Source organism: Protopterus annectens, chromosome 2.part1 (assembly GCF_019279795.1).
Source record: "Protopterus annectens isolate FY-2018-M chromosome 2.part1, PAN1.0, whole genome shotgun sequence".
NCBI classification, from domain to species: Eukaryota; Metazoa; Chordata; order Ceratodontiformes; family Protopteridae; genus Protopterus; species Protopterus annectens.
The window spans coordinates 1451265123-1451279431 of NC_056729.1; the positions used below are offsets into that span (position 1 = coordinate 1451265123).

Here is a 14309-nt window from a genome sequence, read left to right on the forward strand (position 1 = left end):
ACAAAGACCCTTTACAGTGTAAATCTTATACACCAACATCTTTACTTAACAATGATTATAAAATCTTCATGTCAATATTAGTAGAATTAAAAAAAAAATCATTGACACACACAATAAATGAGAATCAAACAGGATTCATTTATAAAAGACACACACATGACAATATACAAAGAATTCTAACACTCATAGATTTTCTAAACAGAAACAACCAAGAAGCTCTAATAGTAGCTTTGGATATAGAAAAAGCCCTTGATTCGTTGAGCTGGGATTTTTTTTAAGGCTTTAGAATTGTTTGAATTTCCTATTAATTTTATTAAGCTAATAAAGAATATTTATAAAAACAATTTGGCTTATGCAAAACTTAGGCCATTTACCTCAAAGGCTATTGAAATAACCAGAGGTACAAAGCAGGGATGTCTGATGCCTCCCATCCTATTTGCCTTAGGAATTGAATTATTTGCCTCATTAGTACGCCACAACTTAATATATCAGGCATAGATGTATATGGTCAACTCAATTCAAAAATGATGTTATTTGCTGATGATGTTTTACTCACGTTATCTGTCTCGGAGAAATCAGTACAAAAACTAGATGAAACAGTGGAAAGGTTTATCATATTTCAGGCCTTAGACTTAACAAGGGAAAATCTAATTATATACATTTGAATAAAAAGAGAGAATTTACCTTAACTACAAACTGTATGATAGGAAAACAAGTTCCCATAAAAAAAATATTTAGGAATAACACTGTGATAATTTGGAATCTACGTTAGCCACAAATTATAGCAACATAATTAACAAAATAAAAATGTTAATAGTAAGCTGGAATAAAATATTCTAGAGATTTAAAGACAGATTACAAATAATAAAAATGACAATACTTCCAAAAATGAATTACATTGCACAAGCTATTCCTATAGTACCCAACAAGAAAATATTGAAAGAAAGAAATAAAATTCTATTAAACTTTCTTTGGTATCCAAAAAGAAATAGAATAGCCTACACACATCATATTAGACCTTGGGAAATGAGTGGAATTAAACCTCCACATCTAGAATCATACATAAAAAGCTTCCATGTTAAGAAATATCATACATTGGATAGATCCTAATTATTCTTCAACATGGAAAATATTGCACACTATTATTTTTCTAAATGAAAATAAAATAATTAAAAATTGTATATTAAGTGAACAAAATAACAGGATGTGGCACATATTGACTGTTAATATTTAATATAACGACCAACAAACAAATTATATAAATAATATTTACAATTTATTCAGAAGATTTATATATATTACCACAGATATTAAGATTTGGCTAGACTTGATAATACCCTTTAGCTATGCAAAGAATTTCGTCAATAAAATTCATAATGTTATTTTAACTAGATGGGAAGGGAAAAAAAAACTTCACTTGTTGGCAACATTGTATAGAGAATCAAAGTAGTATTAGACATTCAACAAATTCAGAATAAATATGACATTCCATCAGCAGATTGGTAGATACTACAAATCATATTATCATATGTTAAGGATCTTAATAGTAAAATTATTAATTCTCCTTATAAAACTAGTCCAAATTTGATAAGTCTAATATCTGAAGTTATTTACGACAATTATAATTGGATGAATCTAATTTCAAAATTATACAAAATATTGATAACATATAAAACTAACCCTAATGCAAGATATTGGAATTTTATAGCAAAAGGATGTCACACTAATCTATCAAATGAGAGTAAAACAAATCTTTTATGTTCTGTTAACGTAACATTTAATTTACAAGTATGGAAAATATTTACATGGAAATATATTCACAGGGCATTTATTACACCTGATAAACTTGCCAAAGTCAATTCACTTGATAAATCCATTTGTTGGAGATGTTCTTTAAACTGTAACACTGACTGGTCTCATATATTTTTTGAATATATTAATATAAAAAAATTCTGGGAAGAAATTACTATTTTTCTCCTAACTATATTCACAGATACCTTTATTTTAACTAAATATTTTGTCCTCTTAAATGTTAATAATACTACTGGAATGAATAAAAAAATATCTATACCTACTTTGGTCCATACTAGCTGTGGCAAGGAAATGTATAACTAGAAAGTGGAAGTCTTCACAAGAACCTACTGTGGAAGAATTCTTGAAACTGATGGAAGAAACAGCGACATTAGAAATCAAGGTGAAAGAATCGAGAATTTCACCTAAAACATGGACAAACAATCCTTGGGAAAAAAATTTTAACTCTTACAGAGACATTAAAAATGAACCCTAAATAATTAATGTGTAACTTTATACTTTAGTAATTGAATATTATAAATTGCTGTTACTAATTTCATATATTTTATTATTTTCCCTTCCTTTGTTCAGGTCAATTGCACATAGTGTACACAAAGGTTTATAATACTTGTTTATTGATGATGGCATTGTTAAACATTATATTATTTGGAAAATAAAAAATTATTTGAAAAAAAAAAAAAAAAAGATTTCTCTTGAAGACTGCCAGCGAGGTGCTCTGCTTGACATGTATGGGAAGTCTATTCCATAGCATGGGCAGTCTCTGGGTTATGAACCCATCCCTCCAGCATGTTCTACTGATTGGGGTAATGAGGTTGAAGTATCTGGAGCGTGTGGTGCGGAGGGACTGGTATTTCTTCAGATGTAGCATTTCTAACAGAGCTGGGTCAGACATGGCTTTGTACGTCAAGCAGAAATCACAGCTAAGTAGGCAATAAGAGACAAAGAATAGTTGAGTCTGTCCATATAGGACATATGTTTAAGGCCTAGGAGCCTCTTTGTGAGGTACTTTTGTGGCCTCTCCAGTTGTTTCAGGTGTTTACTGAGGTACATGCCGAATGGGGCACTATACTCAATGATTGGCCTAATGAGGGAAGAGTAGAGATACACAATGACCTCTTTATTCCTGGATGCAAAACCCTTAGTAATGAGATGTGCCACACAGAAGGACTTTCTGACCATAGTGGCAATGTGGTAGTCAAAAAAGAGGTTGCTGTCAACCTGTGTTCCCAGGATCTCTTATAACGCGTTCTGTGTTCAATGGACTACCACTGATGTGGTAATTCACGGGAACCGGGTTTTCCCCAAAGGGGATGATGGCACATTTTTTTGGCACTGAGCTTAATGCCATGATTCTGACACCAGTCATTGGTTTCAGTGAGGCCTTTCTGTAGGATGTCAACATTACTTGGGGAGTTAATAGCAGCTCCCAGCTTGCAATTGTCTGTGAACTTTGTCAGCCAGAGTCCCTTTGTTTTGGCCTGGACTTCAGAGAAGTAGACATCAAACAGAAGAGGGCCCAGGAACGAACCCTGTGGGACTCTACTAGTGACTGGTCGGCAGTCTGACATGGAGTCGGCTACTTTCACACTCTGGGTTCTACCTGTAAGCTAGTTTACAACCCACCTAGTGATACAGGGGTTGATGCCTAGCTTAGTAAGTTTTTCTAGGATTCCTGAGTGGGGAATGGTATCAAAGCTAGGCTGTATGAACCACCTTGCCTTCACCCTCAGCTCTGGTGACTGACTCAAAGAAGTTGGCCAATTTGAGCAGGCATGATCTACCCTTCACAAAACCAAACTGTGTGGGATCTAGAGTTTGGAGATTCCCTATATCCTTGTTTATTAGGTCCATGATGATGTACTCCACAGCTTTGCATATCAGACTCGTCAGGCTAATGAGGTGATAGTTCCCAGGGTCTTTAGTCGCTCTTCCTTTGTACACAGGGATGACTGTAGCAGTGCACCATTTGTTGGAAACAAAGCCTGAGGTGAGGCTGTGACTGAACAGGGTACACAGGTGAGGTGCCAGTTCACTCTGTAGTTCATGTAGAACACAGCCTGTCAGGTCCCACAGAAGCAGTATTATTGGCCTTTTACAGTGCCGTTTTAACCTGTGCAGCAGTAATACTTGGTGCCTGGCAATCTACTCGTATTGTGACTGGTCCTGGGGGGGGGGGGGCAAAGTTGGCACTGAATCTGTCGGCCAGTATATTAGCAACATCTGTTGGCTCGGTATAGGAGGTACCATTGTGCAGTAGCTCAGAGCAAATCTGGGTATTGCCATGGAGATTCTTTACATAAATTATAGAAGGCCTATCTGCTGCAATTCTGTTTTCATAGCTAGCTTTAGAGGATTTGATGGGGGATCTCAACTTTTTGTTGAGGCTGATAAGGGAGTTTTTCCAGTCTTGGGACTTCACCTTATTCCGCATCAGTTTCCTTCTTCTGTTGTAGAGTTTATGGCAGGGTACCACCAGACTGGCTTCCTTTTTTTGGAGGAGAGACCCATGGATTTGTGTGTGTGTTCATACAGGGATGACAATCAGTAGGTCGAAGTGGATTCGGTCGAACCCACTTCAGTCGACGTCTGGAGGCCGAATGTCGAAACCAACATTGTTGAAGTATGAATCTCATCTCCATCTCGACCCATATTAAAGCCCGTTCCGAGGTTTATGGCGAGTCATATTTTGATAATGTCTGAATTCAACAATGTCGGTTTCACAGAAGTGGGTCGATGATCCCATTATTCGATGGGGTCAGGTCCGACCTTCTGATGGTAAACAGTTCGTACAGTGTACTGATGTATGATTCAGCGGTCATGCAACTGATCTCCATTTGCATGGGTGCCGTGAAGCTTCCCACCTCTATTTTTAGGAGCCCAAAGTTAGCTTTGGAGAAGTTTTTCATGGTGGTTACCTTTGCGGGGGGTGGGGGGGGGGTGCATTTCCAAGGTGATTAATTTGTGGTCACATCTAACCAGGGAGGAGTTGACTACTGGTGTAGAGCAATGGTCGCCCATGTTAGAAACGACCAGGTCAAGGATGTTGCTACCCTTAGTGGGGGTAAGAACAAGCTGGTCCAAGGCACTGGAATTAATGAATTCCAGGAAACGTTGGGCAAGTCTATTGATACATGAGTAGTTTTCCCAGTTAATGGAAGGGTAGTTGAAGTCGCCCAGTATGAGAGTGTTAGGTTGGACCCTAATACTCTCTAGGGTGCTTAAGAAAGTGGAATGCGAGTCTTGAGACATGGTTGGGGACCTATAGCAGGCTACGACCTGAATCGCTGTTTTACCCAATGACAGCTGCACCTCAAGTACCTCAGATGCGTTATGTTGGGCTACTAGTCTGGAGGTGTGCACATCCTTTATGAATATGGAAACACCACTTCCTTTGGAGCTTCAGTCCAAGTTCTGGGTCCGTAAAGTGTGGAATGAGTTATAGCCTGGTAGTGCAGGGGTGCTTTCTGCTGCTTGAACCAGGTCTCCATTATGGCACAAATGTCGATGTTCTCCGTTTTAAGGAGGGCTTCAAACGAGTGCATTTTGAGATTTAGACTTCTAGCATTGAGCAGCATGGCCCTCAAATTGCACTTGTTTGCAGCTGTTATGGTGGTAATTTGGTCTTTGGAACACCGCCTAAAAAAAAGGCACTATTGGGGTGGCAAGGGCCTCATCCAGTATCCGAAAGCACAGGGGTAACAGATGCAGGCCATCTCTGGCAAAGCATCGAGGTCTGTCAATCAAGTCATCCCAGGCAGACAGATACTGGATCCCCTTACAATGGCACCAGAAACTTAGCCAATTGTTGAAATCAATAATTTTCTGCTTGTACTGTGGTATCATTCTGGGTGATGGTAGGATGCTGCTTACGGCTAGGGTTGTACCCGCTTGGGCTACACAATCCCAAGAGCTCCTCCATGTCTCTTTTCATGTAGTCCAGAGAAGTACGTCTCAGGTCATTAACACCCACATGTACAATGACAGAGTCATATTTGTACCTGTTGAGGGACTTGAGTGCGTACATTATGTGGCGGATCCTAGCACCTGACAGGCAGCTGACTGTTACTTTCTACTTATTCAACCTAGTGAGTGGGACATCAGTGTGCCTTACTATCAAGTCACCTATGACTAGCGTGTTGGGCATGCTGTTTTGTCTTAGGAGCTTTGGTTGAGTGGCACACTGGTTTCGGAAAGTCATGTATCTCGTGAATAGTGTTGTGTTGTGGTGGTGGAGTGTGTTTCTGCCTTGGAGGTCTCTGCTGTTTGGGTAGATTTTTATTGAGAGCCTCCAAGAAGGTGGGTGTGCGGTTTGTGTTTTTATGTAAAGGCAGAGCTGGTGTGTGTTCTGGAGGGCTATGTGTTCCATGTGGTGTGCTGCAAGTGTTGACCTGCTCCTCTTAACCAGCTATTAAAGTCTTGGCTGGAGAGTGCGTGGCTTCCAATTTGGATATATAACTGCATCTCTTGCAAGTCTGAGTGTTGGGAGGTAAGAGGAGAGGGTTGTCAGTGTACATGAGACAGTTGCTACATTGCCTCAGGATAAGTTCACCAGGTTAATAGCAGAAAGCACAGGGAACTGAACTTTAGACATGCCTGGAGGAGTGAGCATTAATACTAAGTACTGGAGCTGTTTCCTTGTATAACGTTTAGTGCTGGTAGCACTTTTGTGTGCTACAATAATTGCTGCAAGAAGTTTGATAAAGTGCTAAATTAATAAGCTAGTAAAAGTTCAGGAATTGGAGAGAATTATTAGATCTAAGGGAAAAATTGAAGAGCAGACTTCGACACCGCTGAGAAGCTTACAAACAGTCCTGGATAAAGCAAATCTGTATCTGGACTAGACTAGTTACAGGAAAGGCGGGAAACTAGCACAAACGCGGGCTTTTAAACCAGAAAGTTGAAAGAGATGGAAAAACTGCCCAAACTGCCAAAAAAACTACAATTTCTGGGCCAGAAACCACTCCTCATGTGGTAGATAGGCTACCTAGTGCTTACCACTCCCACTGAAAAGGTAGAAAGGCTTCCCTCCAACACAGAAAGGCTTGGTAGGCTCAGAAGCTTACATACAGTCCTGGATACAGCAAATATGCATCTGGACTACACTAGTTAGAGGAAAGGGGGTAATCGCAAACCCAGGCATGTTTACATAGAATAATATTTAAGAATAATGTATACATGATGTAAATAATTATTTACTGGTTCAATAGTTAGGAATATTATGTTTTGATATAAATGTGAAAGAGAGGCAAAGAATGCTTAAGAAAAAGACAATAATGCTGTTTGTGTAACTTTTTTTTTTTAATGGAAATGACAAACTATTGCCTTAATCAGTAAGAAAACTTAAAACTTTCTAGACTATGCATAGCAAACATTGGGCTAAAAGTGAACACCATCAACTAGGCCAACTTAAAAATAACCACCCTACAAAACAGGACTGAACAAACTCCTCAATATTCTTGCAACCATACAGAATTCACATCTTCCAATGAGACAACTCCCTTACCAGCCTCAGTAAGAAGCAGTGATCCCTCATAAAATCCTCCAAAGCTAGTTATGAAAATAAACTTGCCAAAGATTCCAAAGTCAAACACAAGGCATTCTATAGCTATGTCAAGAATCTAAATGTAAATGCTCAGACCTGCTCTGAACTACAACAGAATGGCATTAAATATACTGATCCCAAGGATATTGGCAAAATCCTGGCAGATCAATTCAGTGCAAACTTCACCCCCCTCTCACCCCCTAAAGGGCTCATTCCAGTAATAACGGCCACACAGGTAAAAAAAAACACTCTCCAAAGCTAAGAATACACCATCCATGGGACCAGACAACATCCCAGTCTGTGTACTATATAAACTGCAAAATGAACTTGCACCTCACCTAAGTGTCATGTTTAATCATAGCTTCACCTCAGGCTTCATGCTGACTGAGTAGCGCACAGCTACAGTTATCCCGATCCACCTTGGATCCCGGGAACTACTGCCCCATCAGTCTGAAGAGCCTGACCTAGAAAGGCCATGGAACGTATTATCATGGAACTTATAAACAAAGTCACTGGCAACCTTCAAAAGCTGGACCCCGCACAGTTTGGGTTCATGAAAGGCCGATCTTGTCTCCTGAACCTGACTGACTTCTTCAAATCAGTCTCCAGAGCCGTGGACAAGGGTAAGGCGGTCCAAACAGCCTATCTGGACCTCGCCAAAGCCTTCAACACCATCCCCCACTCTGGAATCATAGATAAACATATTAAGCTCGTCATGAATCCCTACGTCACTCGATGGGTTGCCAACTGGCTTACTACAGAACCCACATTGTAAAAATGGCTGACTCCAAATTCAGCTCCAGACAAGTGGAGTACCTCAGGGTTCAGTCCTGGGACCGCTCTTGTTGCATCTACTTCTCTGAAGTACAGGCCAACACTACGGGACTCTGGCTAACAAAGTTCGCAGATGACTGCAAACTGGGAGTCATTATTGAATCCCAAAATGATGCGGATATTCTAAAAAAGGAGGTCATTGTCCCACTGTACTCATTCCTCATTAGACCCATTATAGAATACAATGCCCTGTTCGGTATGTACTTCTCAAGACATCTGCAACAACTGGAAAGGCCACAAAAATACCTCACTAAAAGAATCACAAGCCTAAAGCAGATGCCCTATGCTGACCATCTAAAAAAAACTCCACCTGTACTCTGTCGCATATCGTCTACTCACTCAGAGGCGATCTCTGCTTAACATACAAGGCCATGTCAAACCCAGAGCTGTTGGACATGCTACACTTAAAGAAATCCCAATCCCTCAGAGAGGCACGCTCCAGGGATCTAAACCTTATCATCACAATGAACAAAACATGCTGGGGGGATAGGTTCCTGACACAGACACTCCCCAGACTCTGGAATAGACTCCCATACATGTCAAGCAGAGGACCTCTTCAAAAAGAACCTTGATGACTGGATGGGAGATAGGAAATTCACCCCAGGGAACACATCAGTCACCCTGCTAGACAGGGGTCCAGGGAAGCAAATACTATGGGTAGAAATAACCAGGGAATTGTTATGGCTAGGCTTGTATAGACCCTAGGGCCGATAGTCTAGTACCAATCTATGAACCTATGAATGGGTCGACATGCCCATGGCTATCACAGCATACTAGACAATGAATGAAGCAAAAAAGATAAGGCATGGAATGAATAGAAAGCAGGTCCAGCAATAACTACTAAAAAAAGTTTCCAAATATAAACAAGAAAGCAAGAAATGTTTAAAAAATAACCAATGCCACACATACTACAAAAGACAAAAAGTTTGCTAGACTTAATCTAAACAATTTTGAGACACTCAAAATCTTCACCAACACTTCTGAACTTTCAGAAAGAAAGAATGTAAACTACTAAATAAAACAAGTCCACTATTGCCCCAACCCCAAGACCACACATTAATCAAACTCTAAAACAGGAACTCAAAAGATCTCACTGTAATCTATTAGGTCTACCTCCATTGTAATGAAGGGGCACAATAACATAGCAGGTAAATGAGGAACGGAAACCCACCTATATTACTCAGGCAGTCACTCATCACTCAAATTTCTAAAGCTAGCTTCACAACATAAAGCAAAGCTTTCACATCATATTTACAATGTAACTATGATCAAAGGCATGATTCCATACAGACAGAACCCAATCCATAGAAATAACAAATGCCCATAAAGCTGCTTCAGATTTCAGGCCCACTGCTATGCTTTGTCCACTAGTTAAAATTAGGAAAAAACTGCTCTACGTTCAGCTAATGAACTACATATCAAAGTAAGGACTACTGTTGAGCAATATGGTTTCCAGAAAGGACATAACACTCAGCCATTTATTCAATCAACAATCACATATATGAAGCAAAAGAAAAAACTTAATAAAGCATGGTTTATCCACTTAAAAAGGGCATCTGACTCAGTCAGACACTCACTTCAATTAAAATCATTACCTAGCTATTTTATTTCTGAAACTGTACTGAAATGATTTGCAACTTACTGTAAGGTTAGAATGTGCACAGTTCAATCTGGCAATAATATAGCTGAAAGCAGGATCTTCTTAGCTGGGAATCCCAAAGAGATTCTATCCTAAAACCATTAATTCTTTCAAATTTTAGTAAATAATATGCCACTAGGCCTAACCACAATAAATGGCACAATCAATGCAGACATTACAAACTTAGCATTATCAAACCTCAAATTACAAAATAATTCTAATTACATACAATGCTAGCAAAGATAGGCAAAACTACTACAATGTTGCTTCGTATATAGTAAAAACGTAGGATGAATTCCACTTTACGTCTTTGACCTCCAGAGATCATCTTTTCCAAATATACCTAGGTACAGCATTTTGTCACAGTATGATGGCTGATCAACGACTAAATTTCTAAAATTGCATACACAGAATCACTTAACAGATCAAAACCTACCTCACAATACCTTGCAAGTACTATGACCTATTACAACATAACACCACAATAACTAACTACAAACAATAAAGAATCAACAGAAATATTGCTCGCAAAGTTTTGTCCTCAGTTAATGTGCAAAACATACAAACCTTTCAAGAAGCAGTCAACAGAAGTTACAGAATTAGATGTCTAAATGGCCCTAGTATTTACCATGGTACCACAGAGCAGAAAGCTAAAAGGCCACTCATTACTGTAACTACCAAACTACTGCTAAAGTCATTACTCTGCTCATACTGTCCAGCTCTGGCTGCAAAACTTGCACTTCTGGAAACCACCTATTCACTTCACTTCACCAATCTTTGCTGAAACTGCAAGGAAGAAAGCATTTTCAAACAAGAGAGACAGCAGCTTGGAATTGCTTACCACGTGATATAAAGAAAACTATGTATTTCACCACAATCAAAAAAAAAAGTGCTGAAAATCCTAAACACCGATTATAAATACTATTGCTACGCAAACTGTATAAAAACTGCTAACATACAACAGATTGCAAAAAACACCAAAATGTAAACAGTCCACTATTTACTAGCACATATATTATTCGACCTACACACCCTATCACTACCATACTTATCTCAGTACTTATTTGTGTATCCTATAAAGTATACACACGTTTCTTGCATTTTAAAATCACTGTGCTTTCCAAACACTGATGTCCTGCATGTAGCAACACTGACTGCCTACTGGCCAAGTTCCTGGATGAAAACAGGTCTGCAGACCACCAACACAGTTACATTAAGCACCTAAACTTGTCTACATGAAAATGAATTAATGGAAGAAACACTGTCCACACCAACCAATATTCAAACAAACCTCCTTTGTTAAAGTATCATATTTGCATATTTACGTGTTAGTTAACAATGGTAAATCCAGTTGGAACCTTTCCAGCCATGAGAAAGAAGGGACAGATCTAACTAAAAACAAATATTTTTAATTACAGTTTAGTTAAAACACCAAATGTGACTAACAAAATAACCATTAATAAAACCATTTCTACACCATTTAACAATCTGACAAGAACAAATAAAACAAAACTAATAGAATGGGTTTCTACTCTACCTAACAGCTTTTAATGTTAAAACTGCTTCTTATGACAAACTGAACCAACATGAAGAACTATAATTTTGTAACACAGTAAGTAGCATTGTTCTGCACAGCCAAATGAAGAGTAGCATAGATTGGCCTCCAATCTCGGGCACCAGGTAATGCATGTAAGGAGAAAAATAAAAACATACAGACTTATTTCTACCATAACATTTACTATGCAGCACTCACTCCAAAAAACTAGAAAGGTGCAACAAGATTTCCACAACAACATAACTACATCATCATCAATGAAACCTCTATGCAACCCAGTAATTAAAAGTTCACTCCTACTGGATGAATGGTCCAACGAGAAGATATGAATCTTTTAGAATAAGAGGAAAACAATGTCCTGTATCTGTAGACAACAAGGAATATGGTTTACTGAAATAAAAATAACACTCCAGAGACACAGTATTGTCACTCGTAAGTTGTGCAAGAAAATTAACAGTAGTTATGATCTCAAAAGATGAGTGAGTAGCTCACGAATGCTACTTAAACATCAATTCTGGTTCGCTCTGTGTGAGCTATCTGGCTGTGACCAAGTCAGGGATAATAACTATGGAAATACCCTTCACCTTTATCAACATTTTTTAATTATCTGTCAACCCTTTTTTCCTCTATGCTCTGTAACTTAAGCCCTTTCCAATATTACGCAAAAACTGACACAAATTATTAGAGTGTTTTACTCAAAAATAACTGTAAATGGCTGAAGGATCTTTAATTTCCCACAATTTCCACTTCTCCACCTTTTCTTACGGTTACTGGATTTGTAGTGCAATGTGAACAAATGTGAAAATGGTAGAACTAAGTCAGCATTTATTATTTATCATACTTTACTTGCACAACTACATTTCCAATTTCAAACTAAATTATACAATACACTAAAAATCATACATATTTTTCTATAAAACAACAAAATATTGATGTATTTCATAACTGGCCTAAGCAATGAGAGGGTGGAAGGAACTGAAAAATATATGTAACTTTATAATGCCTATTTACTTTATCGATAAATACCAATTTTCCTGCTCGACACCTCTGGATAACCCCCAAAACAATGGGGGAACAAAGTTCGAAAAATGGGATAATTTTTAAATATTACTCTTATTATGTAAAAAGCCAACAGTCTAGCATACTCTGCATCACTATGGACCATCTGAACAAGAAGCATAAAACTAAAATATCTGTTAACAAGGAAATGAAAAATTCTACAAGGGAAGGATCAAAAATAGGGATGCCCTACACAAACAAGGAACAGTTGACAGGCATGCTGCTGCATACGTAAGATTTTTAAAATAGAAAAGAGGAATATAAGGATTTTCTAACCTGTCATAATTACTAAAGCGTAGACGTACAGAAGCGGCTGACATTAGTTGGGTAACGGGTTCATTGTAAGAAAATCGCACTACTCAACACTCGCAAAAACAATCTGGAATTCTAAAACTCTGAAAGAAGAGTGAAACTGTACCACACAGTTTAAATGTATGCAAGACCAAATTATCGCACTTCCGCGTTAAACAATCGTAGAGGAGACCAGCTACTTCCACACAGTCGGATATGGTCCATTAATTACAATGTTGTTGCAATATCAGACGCGACCAGGTTCTATAGTGTGTTAACTACAGTGTCCCATACTTGCTTTCAAAAACAAAGTAAACTCAAGTTAGCTAAGTGACATAGGCCACAAACAGGGATCTTAAGTTAACCATAAAACCAGTTCGCAATTTACTATATCCTTGCAAAATGTACACTTCCCATCATCTGTATATTCTTCTTTACCTCGAAAATCACATTCGGACAAAACCATGTGAACAACCTGTGGCTCTAAGTGGGAAAATATTTCCAGCATACGGTTCAGAACCGCTTCATGACCCTCACAAGGTGACGACTCACTGGAAAACATAGCTACTGCTTCACGGGGACCAAACTGCCCGCTTCCAACAGGCTCAATTGTATTATGATATTTTTTAGGAGAACTTGCAAGACCATTTTTCTTCCTCCTTGGCATCTCCTGTTATCAACAACGTGTAGTACTAAAAAAACAAAACAAAGCATTACGTGTCAACTCCTACTCTGAGAATTTGTAAATAAAACATTCAACTGGGAACGCCCCTCATGGGTCCCGTAAATTGCACCGTCATCCTTTGGATGGCAAAACATTACTCCAGCTTAGACTTTTAAAAGCATGTGTTTAACATTATCACACATTTCTTTAAAGGGTAAAACTGTACAACAATCAAGTAACCTATGTGACACTTTAAACTTTATGCCGCTTTCTGAAAAATACAGCTCTCTTTTTTATATAACTTCCAGCCTGCATTGATTGCATCACCACGTCGCGTTCTCACACACCTCTATTTTGTCGATTTATCTAACGCGTGTTCTTTATAGTGTAACCACTAACTCGCGCATGTCTTTATACTAAAATGTGTTACTTTTGAAAAAAACGGGGTGAACTACACGTATTCACGAAATAAATAATGACCGTAATTAGAGTTATAGACTAATTTTACTTCAGGAAAATGTATATTAATTCAGATTTCGTTTACTGTGTATGCCTTGAATCATCCGATTATTGAATACCTGAACCCTGAATTCCAAAGTTATATTAAGTAGTATCGTGTTTAATAGGAAATGAGTGATCTTTACTGACAATGGACACTTATTTTCCTAAATGTGTTCTATTTGCATTTTGCCTAATATTTAGCTAATCAGTCCAGTTATTAATATATTAATAACAATTCACCAAGATGCTCCAATTGCACAAGTGCAATTATCATTAGTAAGTCTACATTACTAATAGTGGTAAGCAAATCATATAACTTTTGACATATATACATATATCTGTTTAACATAAGATATATATATATATATATATATATATATATATATATATATATATATATGCCATATATGTA

At 38.0% G+C, this 14309-nt stretch overlaps 1 protein-coding gene across 1 annotated transcript in view; it reads right to left on the reverse strand.

The window, feature by feature from the left end:
* Positions 1-13682, reverse strand: part of N4BP2 (NEDD4 binding protein 2) — a 1502684-nt gene extending 1489002 nt beyond the window's left edge. The window contains exon 1 of the mRNA XM_044062929.1: positions 13171-13682. Coding sequence (XP_043918864.1) covers positions 13171-13399 — 229 coding nt within the window. The 5' untranslated portion in view covers positions 13400-13682. The remainder of the gene's footprint in view (positions 1-13170) is intronic.
* Positions 13683-14309: the final 627 nt, after the last annotated feature.